General features: G+C 38.2%; 3 protein-coding genes across 13 annotated transcripts in view; 1 reads left to right on the top strand and 2 right to left on the bottom strand.

Moving 5' to 3' along the window:
* Positions 1-22,515, bottom strand: part of PPCS (phosphopantothenoylcysteine synthetase) — a 1,013,452-nt gene that overhangs the window by 127,528 nt on the left and 863,409 nt on the right. The gene's annotated exons all lie outside the window — the stretch shown is intronic.
* FOXJ3 (forkhead box J3) overlaps positions 1-22,515 on the top strand; it is a 152,294-nt gene that overhangs the window by 3,385 nt on the left and 126,394 nt on the right. For 7 of the 8 annotated variants that reach the window (XM_050798674.1, XM_050798645.1, XM_050798704.1 and 4 more), the window contains one exon: positions 21,462-21,522. In XM_050798674.1, the coding sequence (XP_050654631.1) occupies positions 21,479-21,522 (44 nt within the window). In that variant the 5' untranslated portion in view covers positions 21,462-21,478. Of the gene's footprint in view, positions 1-8,235; positions 8,530-21,461; positions 21,523-22,515 lie in introns of those variants that run through there. The other variant, XM_050798664.1, reaches the window with a different exon arrangement.
* Positions 1-22,515, bottom strand: part of RIMKLA (ribosomal modification protein rimK like family member A) — a 169,003-nt gene that overhangs the window by 92,960 nt on the left and 53,528 nt on the right. The gene's annotated exons all lie outside the window — the stretch shown is intronic.

Here is a 22,515-nt window from a genome sequence, read left to right as displayed (position 1 = left end):
ATAAGATAGTGGTTATAGGAAAAAAATAATAGCTAACGTTTACTTACTGTATGGCAGATGTAGTTCTAAGCGCCTTAAATGTGTTTAATTCATTAAATCTTCATAATAAGGTATTAAAATCAGAAGGGACTTTGGGCAACTTACTTAACTTTATGCATGTAATTATTTCCATATACAATGAACAATTAGATGAAAGGTAGATTTTGCATTGACCAGGGATATAGATGGTGGTAAAACACATCAGTAGATGTGTGTTGGGAGGATAGTAGTATAATGAAAAAAGAGCTTTGAGGTTTGGAATTTTGGGTCCTGTAATAGGCTGATAGCATTCTGAGAAGAACCAGAAAGTGCATCAGTTTCACAGAAGCCAAGGAAGATTTTCTGCAAGGGCGGGGTTTGACAGTTTCAAATGCAGAGTAGAAGTTCAGAAGCAGTGGCTACAATGAAAAGACAATTGAATGAAACCAGAGGAGATAATTTGTAACCTTAGAGAGAAATTTGAAAGGAAGGGTAAGAATAGATGCCAGATATGTTTTTCACAGGATTTGTAGAGACATTAGGATCTGGTATGGTAATTCGTAGTATTTCCTTTTAAAAAGAAACAAACTTATGTTCCAAAGCTGGTGATTCTATACTTTAATGCTTCTCTCCTTAAACTTTTATTACTCTTAAAAAAAAAAAAAAAAAAAAGCTGTCTTGAAATATAATTCACGTACCATTTCATTCACACATTTAAAGTATACAAGTCAGCGGTTTTTAGTGTATTCACAAAGTTGTGCAACCATTACCACAGTCATTTTTAGGATAGCATTTCAAAAAGGAGCCTTGTACCCATCAGCAGTCACTCCCCATACCCCCACCTCCAGGCAGCCACTAATGTACCTAACATCTTGTAGAGATGTTGATAATTCCAAATGCCTGTTGTGGGCATTTCATACAGCATATGGTCTTTTATGTCTGACTTCTTTCACTTAGCTTATGTTTCAAGGCTCATCCATGTAGCATGTATCAGTATTTCATTCCTTTTTATTGCCAAATATTATTCCACTGTATGGATATACTATGTTGATATCCATTGCTTTAGTTGATGGGCATTTGAGTTTCTTATTCTTTTATTATTATTATTATTATTTTAGATGGAGTTTCTGTCGCGCAGACTGGAGTGCAGTGGCGCCATCTTGGCTCCTGCAATCTCTGCCTTTCAGGTTCAAGCAATTCTCCTACCTCACCCTCCCCAGTAGCTGGGATTACAGGCATGTACCACCATCCCTGGCTAATTTCTGCATTTTTAGTAGAGATGAGGTTTCACCATGTTGGCCAGGCCGGTCTTGAACTCCTGACCTCAAGTGGTCTGCCTGCCTCGGCCTCCCAAAGTGCTGGGACTATAAGTGTGAGCCACCGCGCCTGGCCAAGTTTGTTAATTCTTTTAAACTCCTCCCCATTTTCATTGAATCTTCGCCCTGCCAACCCCTCCCATGGCCTTCTTTTAGATTATAACCTCTGCCATGCATTTTGCTAGGCATCGGGGATATAAACATGAATAAGACATGGCCCTTGAACATTCATATAGTGTTTTATTGGTTTATATACATTTTCTCATACATTCTCTCATTTGATCTCAACAAGCCTGTGATAAAGTCAGAACATCTTAAGATGAGCAATTTGAAGTTTAGGTGACCTGCTTAGGGTTGTACACCTAAGTAATTGGTGGAGCAAGTGGGTCTTCTTAGTTCATATCTGTGCTGTTTCCACTACTCTATGCTGCTGTTTTAACTTAAAGCATCCTCATGTAATCTCCTGGAGACTTAGAGGGACTGGAAAATGTATTTACTCAAAGAATCACTCTTTTTTTTTTTTTTTTGAGACAGGGTCTCACTCTTGCCCAGGCTGGAGGGCAGTGGCGTGATCATGGCTCATTATAGCCTCAACCTCCTGGGCCCCAGTGATCCTCACACCTTAGCCCCCCAAAGTAGCTGGGACTACAGATGTGCGCCACTATGCTTAGCTAATTTTTGTATTTTTTGTAAAGAAGTGGTTTCGCTATGTTGCCCAGGCTGGTCGCGAACTCCTGGACTCAAGTGATCTGCTAACCCTGGCCTCCCAAAATGCTAGGATTACAGGCGTGAGCCACTGTACTCAGCCCACTGATTTTCTTCCGGACTTAAAATGAAGATTTTTTTCCCCTGGATTCTGCCGCTTATTTGTTCTGCTTTTTAGACAAATCATTTCATATTTCTTTTCATTCAGAACTTTCATGGAGTTCATGTGATGATAATGATAATAATAGCTAACATTTTTTGAGACCTTACTATAGGCCTAAAAGTGTTCTAAGTACTCTACATTCATTATCCATGTCTTAAAACCCTTAATATTTTATAAATTTTATGAATATATTTTATAAATATATTGTAGATTTTATAAATTTATTTTAGTTGTAAATTTTATAAAGATGGTAGTTTTACAGATGAGGAAATGGGCACAGAGAGGTTAAGTAATTTGACTAAGGGAACATAGCTTGCAATGGAAAGAGCCAGGATTTGAACCCTTGCAGTCTATTTTCAGAACTCCGTGGCTGTTAATCACTACACTGTTCTGTTTACTGTGTTATGAATTAATAGAGGATAATATTTCAAGTAAGGACGTGACCAGAATATGAAGATTTGATTTCGAATGTAGTTGGGGAAACAGTTAAACAGCAATTTTAAGTTGACATCACATCCACTTTTCTGTTAAAAGTGGACTTAACACTACAGCGTACAAAGATACATGTTGTTTAGACATTTTTTTGTTTGTCCCTGCTTAAAGCTTCTCAGCTCAGAAATTACATTATTTTCACTGTTCTTCACTGTTGGCTTTGTTAGTCACGTAGCTTTCTACGTTGCCACTATTCAGAAACCTTGGCTTGAGACAGCTAAAGCTCACTTTTACCTCTCTCCTCAGCCTTCCTTTAACTGTGAATTTTTGTTTTCCATTTTGAACAGTTAGCCTTTCAGTCCTGGAGGGAGTTACTCTTTACCTCTTCCACTCCAAAACCCAGAAAACACAGTGGCATTTTATAACAACTGTCACAAAATTTGACCATCTTAATTGGCGTAACGTGATTTTAGTGCACAAATAAGAACCAAAGCATAGTGTTTTGGTTAAAGAGATTGACTTACTCTGAAATTGGAAAAGGCATCTGCTGTACAGGATTTTTGATTTAATAGAATTTGTTATAACCAGATCAGCAGAGCATTATTACTGTGGGCCATCTGTTGGGATATGGAAATAGCTTTGTTATATGGAACCAGATGTTGTTTTTATATTTATAACAATGACATTCTGCTTATTTTAAGTAACCTTTTGTAGTTAGGTACCTTTGGCTGCCATTCTATTTGACATGTATATCAGCTGATAACCTGAGAATGTGATGTCTTTCAATTCTTCTTGGGATCTTCTTATTATTCTATGGGATCAGGACAAAACAGATGAAACAAAAAGGAAACGAGACTCATACAGTGTCAAACTTTAGTACTATAACAAGATAAAATATAGGAAAGGTGACCTGGCACAGTGACTCACGCCAGTAAACCTAGCACCTTGGGAGACCGAGGCAAGCAGATCACTTGAGGTCAGGAGTTTGAGACCAGCCTGGTCCACATAGTGAAACCCTTTCTCTACTAAAAATACAAAAATCAGCTGGGCATGGTTGTGGGTGCCTGTAATCCCAGCTGTTTGGGAGGCTGAGGCAGGAGAATCGCTTGAACCTAGGAGGCTGAGCCGAGATCCTGCCACTGCACTCCAGTCTGGGCAAGGGAGTGAGACGTTGTCTCAAAATAAAATAATAATAAAAAAAGGATAAGTATGAATATGTGATATGAGATAATTAGGACCATATTAAATAAGAGCTCTGACTTTGAGACTATTAATAAAGGCCTAGTTTCTAATAATTACTAAGCCACTTGGTTGCTCTAAGAATTTTTACCATGAATCTAAAGCAATTTGATTTTGATGTAATTGGACCTACATTAATACCACACTGACTTGTTTCCCATCATCAATTGATGAAATAGTCTGTAACAAGACTCATATTTGTAGAGTGGGCCTCAAACTTAGGGTGCAATAGAGGAACTGTTTTTAGAACATAGGCTTAGAGAACTCTGTTCTGAATTGAATGCTAACAATTTGAAGATGACTGGGTCTTTGGGTAGGAAATTTTATTTTTTTGAGACAGGATCTCGCTGTGTCACCCAGGCTGGAGTATAGTGGCTCCATGAGAGCTCATTGCAACCTCCAACTGCTGGGCTCAAGTAATCTGCCTTTAGCTCCCCAAGTGGCTGGGACTAGAGGTGCATACCACCACACCTGGCTAATTTATTTTTTATCTTTAATTCAGACAAAATCTGACTGTACTGGCTCCCTAGGCTGGTCTTGAACTCTTGGCCTCTTCCTCCCTCCTTGGTCTCCCAAAGTGCTAGGATTACAGGCGTGAGCCACCAGGCCCGTCCTGGGTGGGATTTTTTAGAGAGTCTCTCCAGAAACTGCATGATCTCTGTTTTTCATTGTTTTCAAATCAGTGTAGAGAGTCTGGATTCCATAGAGTTGGCCAGCTATTCTAGGATGAGCCTGTGTCAAGGAGCCTATACCCAGTAAACTGACTTTCAGTCAGTTTTCACCTGGAGTATAAAACAAAAAGTTCTAATGGAATTCTCCTACCTAGAGTCCTCCTCAGTGGTATAGTGGTTACTAAGGAAATAAGATTGATCTTCTGATTGATTGGTAGAGTATGGTGCCAGTGTGACCTTATTAAAAACCTTGTAAATTGGAATCATCTTTTTTTTTAAGATTGGGGCCTGACCTTTGACACCATCAATAGCCCTTGTTTCTAATTAGTACTATTGTGTTGAAACAGATTTGTGAGAGGAATGGATAACAAAGGAAAGACTGCTAGAACTCACTGACTGTTGCAAATTTTGTTTGCTTACAGAAAGAGGGGATTGCAATATGATGGAAGTAGGTTATCATAAAGATTCTAGATTTTGGCTGATGGGTACATGGGTGCTTATTAAATTATTAAAGTTAACTTTAAAAAGTTTCTGTGGCTTGGCCATCAAATTTTGGGTAATTACAGGCACAACGGTCAAACATGCAGCAATCAGGGTCAGGTTGACCTTTCTGAATGAAGATGGAGCAGACTGTCATGGCAGGAGGTGAATGATACATGGTGTCTCTTTCTGCTAGGGTAGTTGAGTCTGTGAGTCTATGACACTTTATTTGTCTACCCTGTGTACAAAACTGTTGATGGTATCGTCCCACTTTGTATACGTGGGTAGCCATCAACGTCAGAAATGGCACCTTTGTATATCAGAGGAAGTTGTGTTTTATATTATTATAGGGGATGTGTATTTTCAAAAGATTTCCACCTTACATTTGAATAATATTTTTTCAAAAGTGTTTGATCTGTTGGATTTTGGAGCCTTATAACAGCCTTGTGATATGTGTTAATAGTGATATTCCTATTGACAAATGGAGAAAATGAGATAGAAGCTAGGATTCAGTGCCACTCAATTATTTAGTAGTGGAGCAGACACTGGAACTCAGACCCTGCATTCTCCTTGTTTCATACTCTTAGTTTAAAACTGACAAAGTTTTGGGGAGGAACTTACTCTGGATTTTTGAGGTAAAAATGGAAGGTTATAGACCACAAAGGACCTGGCCTACTTGGAGCAGAACATATGATAATATCAGACTTAGGGTACATAAAACCAATGGGAGCAGTTTCTTCCCTTGTTAAATTTAGGTCCATTTCTAGTCATTGGAGCATTTTTACTTGAATCTGCATTCTTTGTCTTTGTAGAATTCAGGAGTTAAGGGAAACTTTAAAGGGTTACTCAATAGCAGATTGGTCTTGTTTTATGTAAGTACACATCTGTAAAATTTAGACGCTGAGAAAGTATCCCTGGAACATGATTCTACTAAGGATGCCTAGGTTACTGCCACAGTGGGAGATGTGTTGTCTGTTGCCTGGTGGTTAGGAAGAGTAACAGTATATAAAGAAGTTATATCTGCATAGAAAAAAAGACTGGGAGAGAATGCATCGTAATGGGTAATTTAAATTTTCTTCTTTGAACCTGTATATATTTTCTAAGCTCTCTGCAGTGACCATGTATCATTTTTGTACTCAAGGAAAACCTATACAGTTTGATTTTATGGTTCAAGTGAGAATTTGGAAAAACGTGGATCTTCGGACTTTTTTTTGAGATGGAGTCTCACTCTGTCTCCCAGGCTGGAGTGCAGTGGTGTGGTTTCTCTCATTGCAACCTCAACCTCGTGGATTCAAGAGATTTTCCTGCCTCAGCCTCCCAAGTAGCTGGGATTACAGGCACCCGCCATCACGCCTGGCTGATTTTTGTATTTTTAGTCAGACAAGGTTTCACCATGTTGGCCAGGCTCGTCTGGAACTCCAGACCTCATGTGATCCGCCTTGCAAAGTGCTGGGATTACAGGTGTAAGCCACAGTGCCCGGCCTGATTTTACGACTTTTGAAGAGCAGTTTAAACACTTGATGCTATGAAGTTGTTTTGCTTTCTACGCAGTTTGTTAACAAATCAGTTTGATAAGTTATTGATTATCTTATGGGTCAAGTTGTGAGTGTATTAAGTGGTTTGGGTTTTTCTTTGCATTCTAATTTGGTCATTTAGCTCTGCTGATCGAGAAAGTAATTTTAGTCCCCTAGAAGCAAACAGGACCTTAAGTTTACTTACAGTAGTTGTTTATCAATAAATGACCTAGAAATAGCACTCCAATTTAAATCCTGAAAACTAACTTAAGGATCCACTTGTATGCTTCCATTCCTTGGCAGATTTCTAATAAAAAAACAAATGGTTAGAGCTTCTTTAAGGTACTGTTTTTCATCCATGTACATTGGACTCATTCATGTCTCCTACTCATTCGCTTGCTCATTTGTTCACTCTTTTGCTGTGTTCTGGGCACTGCTAAATACTGGGGACACGACTAAGGCAGGGTCCCTGCCAGCAAAGACTACAGCTTTTAGTTTGGGAGAAAAATCAGAGATGTCCTTGGCATCTGGAAGTGTCCTGTGATTTCTTCTGTTTTCTACTTTTTGACTAGAAAGGCAGAATGAGTAGCTAGTTCAAAGAACTTAATGGATTTAGGGATGTGAATAGATGACTTTAAGGGAAACTGATGGCTTCATAGTTATTTCTCTGATTGCAAAATATTGAAAATCTAAGGAATTTCCTCATCTAAGGAGCATTTGTTACTCAGGTAGATGACCTGGGCATTCAGATTTATATCAGGTTTGCTTTGGGAACATAAGCAAACAACATTGTATTGATTCTTCCAGGATAGAGACAGTGCCTTTTTGACTCTTATCATCTGTTCTTAACGTTGTGCGTGATACATAATAGGCATTATTATATAGCCATTATACAGTCATGTGCCACATAATGACGTTTTGGTCAACTGTGGGGCACATATATGTATATACAGTGGTGGTCCCATAAGGTTATAATGGAGCTGAAAAATTTCTATTGCCTAGTGACCTCAAAGCCATCACAATCTTGTAGTGTAATTAAAAAAATAAATTTAGGGTAGTCTATGTGTATAGTGTCTACAGTAGTGTACAGTAATGTCCCAGGCCTTCACAGTCACTCATCACTCACTCTGAGCAATTGCCAGTCCTGCAAGCTCCATTCATTATAAGTGTCCTATACAGGCATACCATCTTTTATACAGTATTTTTACTGTACCTTTTCTGTGTTTAGATACACAAATACTTTTGTATTCCAGTTGCCTAGCATATTCAGTGCAGTAACATGCCATTCAAGCTTGTAAACTAGAAGCAATAGGCTGTATCGTGTAACCTAGGTGTGTAGTAGGCTCTACCATCCAGGTTTGTGGGAGTACATTGAGGTTTGTACAACGATGAAATCGCCTAACAACACGTTTCTTAGAAAGTATCCCTGTTGTTAAGCGATGCATCACTGTACTAATAAAAGATGTTGAATGTTTAAACTTAAGAATTTTAGTATTACTACAGATAGTTTTGTCTAATACAGTGATAGATATGTACACACTATATATACTATATATACACTGTATATACACTATATACTATATATGCACTATAATGTACACAATATATAATATATATTATATGGGATATATAATACACTATATATTATGTGTTTTTATATATATATAGTGGTTCCTAGAATTTTAAGAGTTAATCATTGAGATTAGTGAAATAGATTGCTAAAACACTTGATATATAGTCATTTGGCCTTTTGGAACACCTTTGGTCACTCATAGCTGTAAGGTAACCTGTTTGTTGTTAGTTGTAATTGAGGCAGAATTTGCATCTAATGTTATCTCTTTTTCTTAGTTCTTCCTGTGGAACAGTAGAGACCTAGTCTGCCTTCTTTCACAAGATAATCCTTCAATTATTTGAAGGTGATTGTTCAGCATATATCTCTTGAGTACCTGTGCATGCAGGACACTGTCCTGGATATTGTGAGAGATCCAAAGGTAATTAAGAGGCATAGTCTGTTAGCAAGAAATGGGTACAGATACTAAGAGCTATGGGTTTACTGAGAAGAGGGAGTGTTTTTGCTTATGATGATGAAAAAAGCTTCGTGGATGAGATAGTGTTTGGATTAAGATTAGACGTGGAGCATTCAAGGCTGAGAGCATAGTCAAAGACTTAGAAATGAGGAAGCACAATGCGAGTTAGAGGAATAGAGACCCAGCTTGGTTGTTCCCCAGACTATCCTCCAGGAGATTAAAACTGTTCATTGTTGTATCCCAAGCACCTGGAGGAGTGGTTGGCTAATAATTGGTGCTTAATAAATATTTGTTAAATGAATGAAGGAATGGTCCTATTTGAGAAATACTGATCATCATTTTCATGGACATTAAAGCATTTTAGGATATTGAACACTAAGTCATTTAGAGGAAAGAAAGTGTTTATCTCAATCTTCTGTAATTATGGAGTGTGCATTAACAACTCTTGAAATCTTCTGGAAAATATTACACACTGGTCTGTATGGTAGAGGTGAGGTGGAAGGCTAGAAAGTGTTTTCTTTTCCAAGCTAAACACACCCAGTTTCTTCAGTCATTATACACTTGCACACCCAGTTTCTTCAGTCATTATACACTTGACATTTGGTTTCTGATCCCTCACTAGTTTGATATCCCTCCTTCCAAGGATTCTGTCCTGTAAGTGTTCTTAAAATGTGGTGCTCAAAACAGAACACGTTTCCCTCCATAGGTGATGATTTTTAAATTCTATATTAAAACAAAACAAAAAACCCCCAGAATACAATACTCCAGTTGTGAACTAGCTAGTGAGGAGTACATGGTACTGTTACACTCCTTTTCTGGATACTGTTCTTCTGATGAAGCCTAAGATTGCATTTTGTTTCTTTTTAGCAGCTGAGTCACTCTCTTGGCTCATATTCAGTTCTCATCTTAATTTACAAGAAGTTCTTTGAGTAGATTCAGAGAGATTTCCTATTAGTAGAGCTAACTAACGAATGCCCATTTTCTTCTGATTGAGTCTAGGCTGTTTTCTCAGAAGTACTAGTCATCCTTAGCTTCCTGAAATCTGAGAAAGAAATAATTAATTATCTATTGCTATTGTTGAGCAACTAACACCAAACAAGTTTAGTCCAACTGCCCTTTTGAGTATATTCAGAAGTATATAAAATATGAAGAACCCCCCTTTACCCGTCATTGAGATTCATCAAATTAAGATAGGTGCCACATATGCCTCAAATATCTTTTCTTCTTTTTTAAGTATTTCAAAGAAAATCATAGACACTGTCTTTTCATCCCTATGTCAGTATGCATCTCTAAGAAAATGTAGATATTATATAACCCATGCCATCATTGTATCTGATGGTACAGTAGACAATAGACAATATTTTTAGGTGTCATCTAATGTCTAGTTCATAATAAAATGTCCTGATTCTTTAAAAACATCTCTTTACAGTTGGTTTTTAGTTGACTCAAGATCCAGATAAGGTATATACACTGCATTTGGTTGTTATATTTCTTAAATCTCCTTTAACTGAACGATAGCCACTTCCCACTCTCCCCCCTTTTGGATAATTTGACTCCTTTGGCCCTTCACGTCTCTTATCTGTACCAAATTCTGTTCCTTTTGAAATATCTGCTAGATTTTTTCTTCTTTTATGACAATTCAATCATTTTGGAGTATTATGTGTAGAACATGTCCTAGGTATTATGGGAGATAAAAAGTTAATTCGATGTGTACATGGCCCGCTAGGAGCCAGCATTCCAGTGGTAGGGACAGATGCCTACAGAAACAACATGAAGTGGATTATTTGTCCTCCAATACATCATGCCTTGATGATAAAGTCTCCCATTTTTTTTTTTCCTGGAAAATGATGACAGTGGAATCTTCTTCATACATCTCTTTAATCATATACTGATCAAGAACCCACATTTGGTTTCCTCTTGAGTCAGTTCATACTTGACTGTTTTTGGCCTGGCACTCAATTCTTCCACTGGCTCCCACTATTATCCAAAGTGGCACAAAAATATTTTTATTTGCTTTATTTTAAAAACCCACCTTTATGTTGTGTAGAATTTTCATTTCTCCAACAAGATTATAAACATCTGGAGAGCAAAAGTCATACTGTCTTCTTTTTCTTTATAATACTGGGTGCTTAATAAGTACTTTTGAAGAGTCCTGGTACATATACCAGGTCTGTTCTTCTGTTTCCTACCTTTCTAGAGTCAGCTGGAGCTTCTGCCAGTTAAAAGTAAACAATCCAGACCTGGATCTTTTCTTACCTCAAAAATCTCCTAGCAAACCGTCCATTCAGTGGTCTAACTGAATCAGGGATGACAGATAAATGATTTGCATGTTACCGATTCCCCATCACCATGTCCTTGGCAGACTACTAATTTCTGGTTGTGTTTAGACATTATTTTCTCTTTGTAGCACTTAAGGCAGCTGCTACCTATTGAGCATTATTGACAAATGATATGAAACCTTTCTGCTACCCTTGTCCTAAACCAGTAATCAGACTACATCAGAATCACCTGAGATAACTTTTAATTACTAGATTTCCCAAGTTTCACCTAAATCAGGATTTCCAGAAATGGGATAGAAATGATCATAAAGTCAGTAGTGGTTTGTTTACTGACTTTGGGAACAAGGCAGGTAATTTTTATTTTGTTAAACATCTCTGGCAGTGGAGACTTTATGGCTTCCTATCTTTTCAGTTTCAGTACAGCGTTTGATTCCTCTGACACCAGTAAGTTCTGTTAGGTTCAGTGGAATTTTCAGCAACATGGGTAGGATCTGTTGCTTTGAATTACACCAGGCAAAGCACATGAATCAAATGCCCAAGATAAAGATACAGGATCCAGAGAAGTGGCATCTTGGTTTTCTAAATATAACTGAGCTCAAATTTAAAGCCTCATAGCCTTTAGCCCTCCAAAAGCTTATTCTGTCTTTGTTTAGTGAATACCTTTAAATGTTGCTTAAAATGTAAGAGTTCAACATTTTTTAGTAGATAATCTTTTGGATTTTTCATATTTCGTGTATATTCAATAAAGGTGGTTTAAACATATAATGTGATCTAATTTCATGTACCTTTAAGCATATAATGTGATATAATTTCATATACCTCTAATTTCATATATCTAATTTCATATACCTTTAAACATATAATGTGATCTAATTTCATATACCATATAATTTAAGTATTTAAACATACAATGTGATCTAATTTCATATACCTTTGTCAGGTTCTCAGTAAAAATAAATCTGTAAATTGGGAAAGTCTTCATTAGACCACATGATAAGATTTTGGGACCAGATATGAGGTAGTTAAGTTTTTGAGCAAAGTAGAGAGACTGAAGCCTCAGGATTATCTAGTGAGTTAATGACAGACCCAGAAATAGAATCTTGTGCTATTTGCTTGGGTTATGATTTAGTTTGAAGAGGGTGGCCTGTGATCTGTTTACATAAATTGCAGGAAGTAAGGTTTGGGGTTTGGAAGAAGTTATAGCTGTGTGATGTTTGGCCAGGAAGCCCCCCTTCCCCACACTCACCACCTGTTTTATTGACACTAGTCCTAAAATACGGAGGAAAAGAGGCAGTTACGTATACTTCCTACTGTTAAAACAGTCTTTAAAAGCCAAAGCTAATTTTTTTCATATTCTGTTAGTCTCCTCCTGGCCCTGGTCTTGTTTTAGGAGGAGAGGGGGGTATAGCCTAAGTAGTCGATTTGTAGATATTAGTAGTTTCCTTGATAATTTTTTCAGGTGTATGAAACTTTTTTATTGGCCGTACATGTATCTTCATTAAATGTGTTTAGTGAATAAACAGTATGGTTTGAAAATAGTGGAGGCCACCAGAAAACTATTGAATGGTTCATGGGGTTATAGATTTGTAAGTAATTGTTTTTTCTAGAGTTGTTTTCTGGTGAGGTAGGTAGTTTTACTCTCCCTTTGCTGTTCCAGCTGAGGGGTTTGGGAGTGGATCCTGTGGCACTAGTGAGAGAAGCAGCAGGAAGCAGGAATAAAAACATTTGTGTGTGGTGGTTCTGAACTTATTTTTTTTTCTAACAGCTTTGTTGAGATATAATTCACAAACCATCCAGTTCACCTAGTTAAAGTGTAAAATTCAGTGTTTTTTAGTGTATTCACAGGGTTGTGCAACCATTGCTACAGTCTAATTTTAGAATGTTTTTCTCCTCCCTTGCAAAGAAACCCCATACCTCATAGCAGTCAGTCCCTATTCTCCATTTACTTTTTCTCTTACTGCTAACCCTAAGAAACTGCTATCTAATTACTAACATTGCCTATTTTGGATGTTTGATGTAAATGGAATCTTACAATACGTAATCTTTTATGACTGGTTTCTTTCACTTAGCATAATGTTGTTAACATGTTATAATATTTATTCCTTTTTATTGTCAAAACAGTATTCCGTTATGTGGATATAACGTATCCATTCATCAGTTGATGGGCATTTGGATTATTTCGATGTTTTTAACAAAACAAAACAAAACAGGGTCTTGCTCTGTCGCTGAGCTGGAAAGCAGTGAAATGATCACAGCTCACTGCAGCCTCCACCTCTTGGGCTCAATTGATCCTTCCGCCTCAGCCTCCTGAGTAGCCAGAACTACAGGCACAACCCACAGTGCCTAGCTAAATTTTGTGTTTTTTGTAGAGATGGGATCTTGCCGTGTTGCCCAGACTGATCTTGAATTCCTGGGCTCAAGAGATTTGCCTGCCTTGGCCTCCCACGGTGCTGGGATTACAGGTGTGAGCTACTGCACCCGGCCTATTTTCATTTTTTTGCTATTGTGATTTAATACTGCTGTGAACATTCTTATACAGATTTTTGTGTGGATGTATGTTTTCATTTCTTGGGTACAGAATTTCTGGGTCATATGGTAACTCTTAATGTCTGACTTTTTGATGAACTGCCAAACTTTCCCAAAGTAGCAACACTATTTTACACCTGTACTAGCAATGCATGAAAGTTTGAATTTCTTCATATCTTTGCAACACTTGTTATTTTGTGTCTTTTTGATTATAGCCATCCTAGTGGGTATGAAGTGGTGTCTTGTTTTAATTTATATTTCCCCTGTAATCTCAGCACTTTGGGAGGCTGAGGTGGGCGGATCACCTTATATCAGGAGTTTGAGACCAGCTTGACCAACATGGTGAAACCCTGTCTCTACTAAAAATACAAAAAAAATTAGCTGAGCATGGTGGCACATGCCTGTAATCCCAGCTACTTGGGAGGCTGAGGCAGGAGAATCACTTGAACACGGGAGTTGGAGGCTGCAGTGAGCCGAGTTCAGCTACTGCACTCCAGTCTGGGTGACAAGAGCAAAACTCCGTCTCCAAAAAAAAAAAAAAAAAAAAATTTATTTCCCTAGTGATTAATTATTCTGAACATCTTTTCATGTATTTATTGGACATTCATATATCTTCTTTGTAGAAATGTGTGTTCAGATTCTTGCCCATTATTAAATTGGATTATTAGTCTTCTCGTTATTGAGTTGTAAGATTTATGTATTCTGGATACCTAACTTCATCTTCTAACTGCAGACTGGTCCTAAATTGCTTAGAAGTAGAGAAAAGTGGTGGATACAAAAGACTGTATTAAGTAAAGTTTCTTTTTTCCCCCCAACTTTTGAAGAATCTGGTTTATTCATTCACTGAAAAAATATGAATGCTGGCTTTATACTAGGTTTTGGGAATATAACAGAGAATGAAATATGGAGCTCACATTCTGATGGGGGAGAAATAAAAATCATATCAGATGGTGACAAGCTTTTCTGTTTTCTGTTTCTATTTATGAAGATTAAAATAGGGTAATAGAGATAATGTGATGAAAGTTCTAACATTCTTTACCATTCCTGAATTCTTAATCTATAACTTCTGTTATTACACTTTCTACTTAATTTAATACAATTTGTAGCTAAACTTTTATTTTTCTTTCACTCCTGATTCTTAACCCCTAACCGTGCTAATTTTTGCCTTCACTATTCCACAAAACTCACCCAATGTAGTATTATTATCTTCTATTAAAAGCCAGTATTCTCTTTTCAGTTTTTATCCTTCCTGATCTACACTGAACACTATTGCCTTTCTCCCTCTTAAATCACTTGCTGCTATCGGCAGTCCAACTTCCTCAAGTTTTTTTTTTTTTTTTAATGGTTTGTCTTAATTATCTGTGTGGCCTCACTTCTGATTGAAGATCCTCATGATTTTAATTGCTCTCTGAAAGCAGATGACTTCTTAGCTCAAGCTGTACCACTGCCTTCAGGTTTAGCTAGAGGAGCTGGGATGAACAGCTGATTGCTTCTCACTCATCAGAATTCTTTTCCCTTTACTCTTCCCTCTGGCACATTTCTTCTGTTTGGGTTGATTAGGATACAGGTTATTTCTGCGACTGCTTTAATGATTACCTGTGACTAATGGTATAATAATCTACAATGTTCAGTCAAGTTTCTTCAATCAAAGGGTTTGTTTCTTCATGGATGTTAGTGAATTTTATACTTTCAAGTCTTTTGGAAAGATAGGGCTGAATTCAGAAGTAAAAAAAAAATGGAATAGCTTCTTGGTCTCTAGAGCTGTAACAGTTTTTTTTAATAAATAAAATAAATGAATTTTTTTTTTTATCTTGGTAGGTTTTTGGGGACAAGTGGTGCTTAGTTACATGAATAAGTTCTTTAGTGGTGATTTCTGAGATTTTGGCACACCCATCACCCAAGCAGTGTACACTGTACCCAATGTGTAGTCTTTTATCCTTCACTCCACTCCCACCCTTTCCCCTGAGTCCCCAAAGTCCATTATATCATTCTTACTCCTTTGCATCCTCATAGCTCCCACTTTTGAGAACATATAACGTTTGGTTTTCCATTCCTGAGTGTAATAGTTTTAACAAATGTTTAATTATTACCTTTGTCTGGTGTTATGCTGATGCTTTCATTCAAACTACTGTCATAGTAACTGAGGCATTTACTGCATTTTTCCTTTCTTATGAAGGAGGAAATTAAGCCTTAGGGAAGTTAACATATCCAAGGTCACACAGTAATTGTCAATAGCTGGGATTCCAGTCTTGAGTCTTCAGCCGCAAGGTCAAGAATGGTAGTAAGTTTTTTGTAAATTATAAAGCGTTACATTTCTGTGTAGGTGGGAAAGGGGAGAGAGCTCATAAGTATTTCGGGCTGGGTGTGATCACTCATGCCTGTAATCCCAGTGCTTTGGGAGGCTGAGGTGGGAGGATCATTTGAGGCCAGAAGTTTGACATCAGCCTGGACAACACAGCAAGACCTTATTTTTACAAAACATAAAAAATAAAAAAAATTAGCCCAATGCAGTGGTGTGCACCTGTGGTCCCAGATACTAGGGAGGCTGAGGCAAGAGGATTGCTTGAGCCCAGAAGTTCGAGGCTGCAGTGATCTTTCATCTGGCCACTGTACTCCAGCCTGGGCAACAAAGCAAGACCCTATCTCTTAAAAACAAAAAGAACGTATTCAGAGCTTTTTCAGAACACTTAGTTCTATTTCACTCCATGCCCCCAAATAATATGTTATTATACAGCTGTTAGTGTGTTGTGATGGCTTCTTCCTAAATGTGGATAGTTTGTAACTCAGTTTAAGGTATATTTGAATACTGCTTATGTTAAAAGGAATTCCATGCTTTTCTATTGGTAATGGAATATAATACAGTAAATAGCGTATATTGCAGCATAGTCATTAGCTAATGCCTGGCTTTTAGTACTCATATTCTGGTTGTGACATTCTACTCTTTCTTGATACATATTAGTTTTCAAAAGATTTGGAGATTTATGCTGTTGGCACCAAATAAAACCATGTAAATATGGATGTAATTGAATGAGTTAATATCATTGTTCAACTATACTTGATGCCACAGAGATTTGTTTGTGACTTGGAGGACTTCGAAATTTCCTGACTTCAATGTGAACCTTAGTCTTCTTTTGTGAGATTTCCTGTTGGTTGTTCAGTTGCTTGGGTAGGGAGAAGACTGGTATATGTTTGTTCTTTCAGTCAATAAGCCTAGGGTTCAGGATGTCATTTAAGGACAGTGATCTAGAGGAAAAATGAATAACACTGGGACTAAGGCATTGAAGCTAGAGCAGATTAGAAAGATAATTAGAAGTTAGAATTTGGTAGTAAATGGTAACTTATTGGAGGTACTAAGAGTGTTGATGTTTGGACAATTCAGTATATGAGATCATTTTCCCTTGCCTGAGTTTTGAACTGACTGAGAAATAAGAACCTACAGATGAAGAAGCAAGACAGTACCTTTAAAAAAATTAGCTTTTTATTCAGGTAAAAATCACATACTGTGAAGTTCACCATTTTAAAGTGTACAATTCAGTAGTTTTTAATATATTCACAAGGTTGTGCAACCATTACCACTATCAATTAGGCCATTTTCATCACTCTAAAAAGAAACCTCCTAGCAGTGACTTCCCATGTGCAATCTCCCTCTCTTCCCCCATCTCCTGGCAACCACCAGTCTGCTTTTCATTTCTATAGATTTGCCTATTCTGGACATTTTATATAAATGGAAGCATACAGCATGTGGTCTTTTGTGTCTTTTTCTCTTAGCATAAGGCTTTCAAGGTTCATCTATGTTGTAGCATGTAAAAGTACTTCATTCCTTTTTATGGCTGAATGAAGTTGCATTGTGTCTTACATGGTTATTACTTAGATAAACCATATTTTGTTTATCCGTTCATTAGTTGACAAGCATTTGGGTTATTTTCACTTTTTGGCTTTATGAGTAATGCTGCACATTTGTGTGCAACCAATCATTTGTGTGCATGGTTTTGTAGGAACATTTAAATTCTCTTGGAGATATATATGCCCATAATTGCTGGGGTTTATGGTAACTCTGTGTTTAACTTTCAAAGGAGTTGCCTTTGTTTTTGATAAAACCTGTATTGTAGAACGTGACTTAGGTTTAAGAGCCAAATGAGTTGGCTGACTTTCTGCAGGCCCTCATCCCTATCTATCAATGGGACAGTTCACCCTAGAGGATGTTTGGGTCAGCAGAGTGGACACACTCAGATAATTGCCTTGTAGAATCCTGGATGGAGAGGGAGGAGAGAGACTGAGGGCTGGGCATGGTGGCTCAAGCCTGTAATCCCAGCACTTTGGGATCCCAGCCGAGGCAGGTGGATCACCTGAGGTCAGCAGTTCAAGACCAGCCTGACCAACATGGTGAAACCCCGTCTACTAAATACAAAAAAGTAGCCAGGCATGGTGGTACAGGCCTGTAATCCCATCTACTTGAGAGGCTGAGACAGGAGGATTGCTTGAACCCAGGAGGCGGAGGTTGCAGCGAGCCGAGTTGGCGCCATTGCACTCCAGCCTGGGCAACAAGAGTGAAAACTCCATCTCAAAAAAATGAAAAGAGGCCGGGCGCGGTGGCTCAAGCCTGTAATCCCAGCACTTTGGGAGGCCGAGGTGGGCGGATCACGAGGTCAGGAGATCGAGACCATCCTGGCTAACACGGTGAAACCCCGTCTCTACTAAAAATACAAAAAGAAATTAGCCGGGCGTGGTGGCGGGCGCCTGTAGTCCCAGCTACTCCGGAGGCTGAGGCAGGAGAATGGCGTGAACCCGGGAGGCGGAGCTTGCAGTGAGCCGAGATCGCGCCACTGCACTCCAGTCTGGGTGACAGAGCGAGACTCCGTCTCAAAAAAAAAAAAAAAAAAGAGAAAAAAAAAAGAAAAGAGTCTGAGTCCCTGGTACTCAGTTCTTTTGTTAAGTTAGCTCTATGTACTAACCAATTTACCTCTTTGGAGAGGAATGGGCTAAGAAGCCAAGAGTGTTTACTGAAGTAATTCCTCATAGAGACTAAGAGTTGGAAAAAAATTAGTCTGCTCTAACGAAAAGTAAAGAGTTAAGCTAGAAACCTGAAAGCCATTCTTAGATGAAAAGGCTGTGCCGTTTTATCCAGGAAGGAAGTATATTAAGAGAAGATGATGAATTCAGTTTTAAACATGGTAAATTTGGGATTTCCGGGACAGAATGTTAGATATTTGTTTGGAGATCAGGAGATTGATCTCTGCTAGAGATGAAGATTTGAGATCTATAGAGATGAAGATTTGAGATATATCTACATATAGGCAACTAAAATACAAGACTAGGTAGATCACGCATACAGTAAAACAGTAGAAAAGGATGTCTAGTAATTTTTTTTTTTTTAATAAAGCTGCTGTGCTATGTACAAAACCCTGACCCAGAAGCAGGTCATCTGTGAGTGGTTTAGCGCCAGGTTCCCCATGAAAGTGTGTTCCATGACAGCTGAGGGGAAGGCTGCCTTTTCAGCCACACCCCATTTCCCAGGATGAGGGGCTGTCCACGCCGGACTCTGGTCCCAAGGATGTCTAGTAATTTTTATATCTGAATTCCTTGTGGTTTTATTGTGCTAACTGATGTTTCTGCTGTATTTTGCTATGAGTGGCTGATTTCCTTCTGGGTTTTGTGATTTTTAATTATGAATACAGTTATTTTGAGATCTTACCTGTGGGAATTTTTCCAGGCTTAGATCAAAGGTGATTTCCTCCAGAGAGAATGTACATTTGCTTCTATCAAGATTGGGTGGGAGATACAACCATCCTAGGGCTACCCTAAACAAAATTCTAGGTATGAAGCTTTTTTTTTTTTTTTTTTTTTCCTGAGACGGAGTTTTGCTCTTATTGCCTAGGCTGGAGTGCAATGGCGTGATGTTGGCTCACTGCAACCTCTGCCTCCCAGCTTCAAGCGATTCTTCCGTCTCAGCCTCCCAAGTAGCTGGGATTACAGGCACATGCCGCCATGCCTGGCTAAGTTTTTTGTATTTTTAGTATAGACGGAGGTTTCATCATATTGGTCAGGCTGGTCTCAAACTCCTGACCTCAGGTGATCCGGCTGCCTCGGCCTCCCAGAGTGCTGGGATTACAGGCCTAAGCAACTGTGCCCGGCCGGTATGAAGCTTTTAAAACCATAGGGGAAGATCAGCTTGTGGTTATAAAATATCAGGGAAGACACCCTTGCACTGCTGTCACAGTCCCTGATCCTCTCCCAGCACCGAGTGCCGAGGTTAAAAAAGTAGTTTTCCTGGCAGTTTACTTGGTTGAGAACTGAACATTGCTGCCTCTTGTACCTTACTGCTGTCATAGTCCTGGATCCCCTCACCAGCCCTAAGTGCTAAGGTTAAAAAAGCAGTTTTCCTGGCAGTTCTCTTGGTTAAGATCTGAACGTTGTTGCATCTTGTACATTGGGTCCCATAAGGTCTTGGAATTGCAAGCCAGAATTCATAGTGCTTCGCATATTGCCCTAAAGGTGAAGGAAAGCTGGTATCAGTACTCTGCATACCTTTCTAGTTTCCACTGTTTCACTTAGTTTTTGGATTCTGATCATACCTGATTTTCTGTCAAGTTTTTGATTTATATGTAAAGATTTTAAGATATTTTACTCAGCGTTTTAGTTATTTTCAGTGGGTATGAGATCGAGCCATCTATCCTGTTACTCTGGCAGAAATAGAAATGTCTTATCTGTCTCTCTCTTCAGTGTATGCGGGATAATTATTGGATGCAGGGACTTCAATCACCTTTTAAACCAAAGGTTACAGACTTGGAGCAAAATCCAGTTTCCGTTTGGCCCACATAGTATTTAGGAAATGAAAATCAGGGCCAGGTGCAGTGACTTATGCCTGTAAGCTTAGCACTTTGGGAGGCCGAGGCAGGAGGATCACTTGAGCCCAGGAGTTCAAGATCAGCCTGGGCAACATAGCAAGACCCCATCTGTATTTTTAAAAAAAGTTAAAATAAAAAATCAAGAGATTGCAGATAAAATTTTGGATTTTTTGGTTTCTCTTGAAAAATTGGAAGTTCTTAAAATGCTGGGCATATAATGCTCCTGCCTAGCAACAATTGACTAGAACTGGGAATAGCCCTGATCCCTTCAGACTGAACATGCTTTCTTTAGTTGCTCACAGTTCTGCCACTTGTGCAGTATATGCATATGTATACACTTAAACCTATTTTACCTTATCCCATTTATGTTACCATTAGGCATTTGTGGATCATCCTTCTGCCTAATGAAAATACTGATACTCTCCCATGTGCTCCGTAGTAGTGCTGATAGACACTTTTACATTTGTTGATTTATTTAATTCTAACAACAAGCTTGGAGTTTAATCCCCTTTGAATAAAGTTATGTAGGTGGTATTAGCCCCACGTTACAGATGAAGAAACTGAGGTTCATTGAATTCTTTAAGGTCTCAGTAGTGCCACTGTTAGAATTTGAACCTAAAACCTAGAATTTGAATTCAAAGCTCTTTCGGTTTCAGTGCTTCTCTTTACTACTGCTGCTGCTGCTATTACTACTACTACTTCTACTATTACTACTACTTTTTGTTTTTTTTTTAAAGCAGTGGAACTGTTTCTTAGATGAAGTCTTTGTGAAGTCAAATATTTAAAACCAATAAAGGTAGCACTATTTTGCTGGAGGAATAGATTTGGTGGGGCACTTATTTGGGGGTTGAAACCTGCATGCTTAACTCTGGTAGCTTTTGGGCATCTTTCTAGAATCCCTAGGACTCTACTAAAACAGTTTGGACACTCTCTATAACATAGCCATAATCATTTGTTAAATCTTATGAAATCTCAGCTTTAGATGTTACAGATATAGTGTATCTATTTCTGTTATGCCGCCTGATAATGTCTGTAGGCTTCCTGATATGTTTGTCTGTCTTAGTGTAATCCCTCTTATGACTCAGTGGCATTTTTCTTTCATGTAAGTCTGTGTTCTGATAAGGGTGATTCTTTTAGCATTTTACTTCTGTTTTGAGAGTGTTTTAAAGTAAATCTAAAGTGAGACTTACGGTTTAATTTAATTTACTTTGCAGCATCTGATAACTAACTCTTCTTTACTTTTCAGATTCTCTTTGTGGCCAGATGGGTTTGTATGGACAGGCTTGTCCATCTGTAACTTCATTAAGGTGAGTGCTCTTTTTTTTTTCTTTATTAGAACATGCAACATTTTAAAAGTTAGACTGGTCACCTTATATTGCAATGAATTTCAGGGTGAGATTCAGAATAAAGTATTGTAGCTTGTTTTGTCAAGTAGTGCAACTTGGCGGAATGGAGTGATATTTCTGCTTACTGAAATTTTTGTGGTGATGGGATTTGGATATGCTTTTAATCTTCATTTAGTGAACTGAGTATAGTGTGGTGGTAATTTGTACATGAAACAACATAATTAACACTTCTTTGTGTTTCTTTTAAAAAGACTAATCTGGGCCAAGTGCGGTGACTCACACTTGTACTCCCAGCATTTTGGGAGGCTGAGGCGGGTGGATCACCTGAGGTCAGGAGTTCGAGACTAGCCTGGCCAACATGGTGAAACCCTGTCTCTACTGAAAATACAAAATAATTGGCCAGGTGTGGTGGCTCACACCTGTAATCCCAGCTACTCAGGAGGCTGAGGCAGGAGAATTGCTTGAACCCAGGAGGCAGAAGTTGCAGTCAGCTGAGATTGTGCCATTGCACTCCAGCCTGGGCAACAAGAGCGAAACTCCATCTCAAAAAAAAAAAAGCTAATCTGCTTTCTATTCAATTTAATTAGAACATAGTAAATTTTGATTGCCTTTGTAGCAATCAAAATAAGACTGAAGATACTAATTTTAATTTCTTTCTAAGGGATGGTAAAAATATAATATCTAGATTTCTCTAATTTACAATAAAACATGAGAAATGTAAAAAGTAGGAACTGTTTTGTTGTGTACAACCCTGTGGTTTCAGATTTTTGAAGTCACCAGATCAGTTTTGCCAATCAATTAATATGTGAAGTCAAATTAGCAAAACAGATAAATATATGACTGTTTTTGCTGGCTTAGGCTTCCATGTTCTACCTTCACATTGGCCCCTGAGGGATTGTCATGGTTCCCAGAGTGAAAAATGATCTAAACCTAATCTGCTAATTGAAATCTTAG

This window comes from Macaca thibetana, chromosome 1 (assembly GCF_024542745.1).
Source record: "Macaca thibetana thibetana isolate TM-01 chromosome 1, ASM2454274v1, whole genome shotgun sequence".
NCBI classification, from domain to species: domain Eukaryota; kingdom Metazoa; phylum Chordata; class Mammalia; order Primates; family Cercopithecidae; genus Macaca; species Macaca thibetana.
This window is presented reverse-complemented; position numbering and strand designations above follow the sequence as displayed.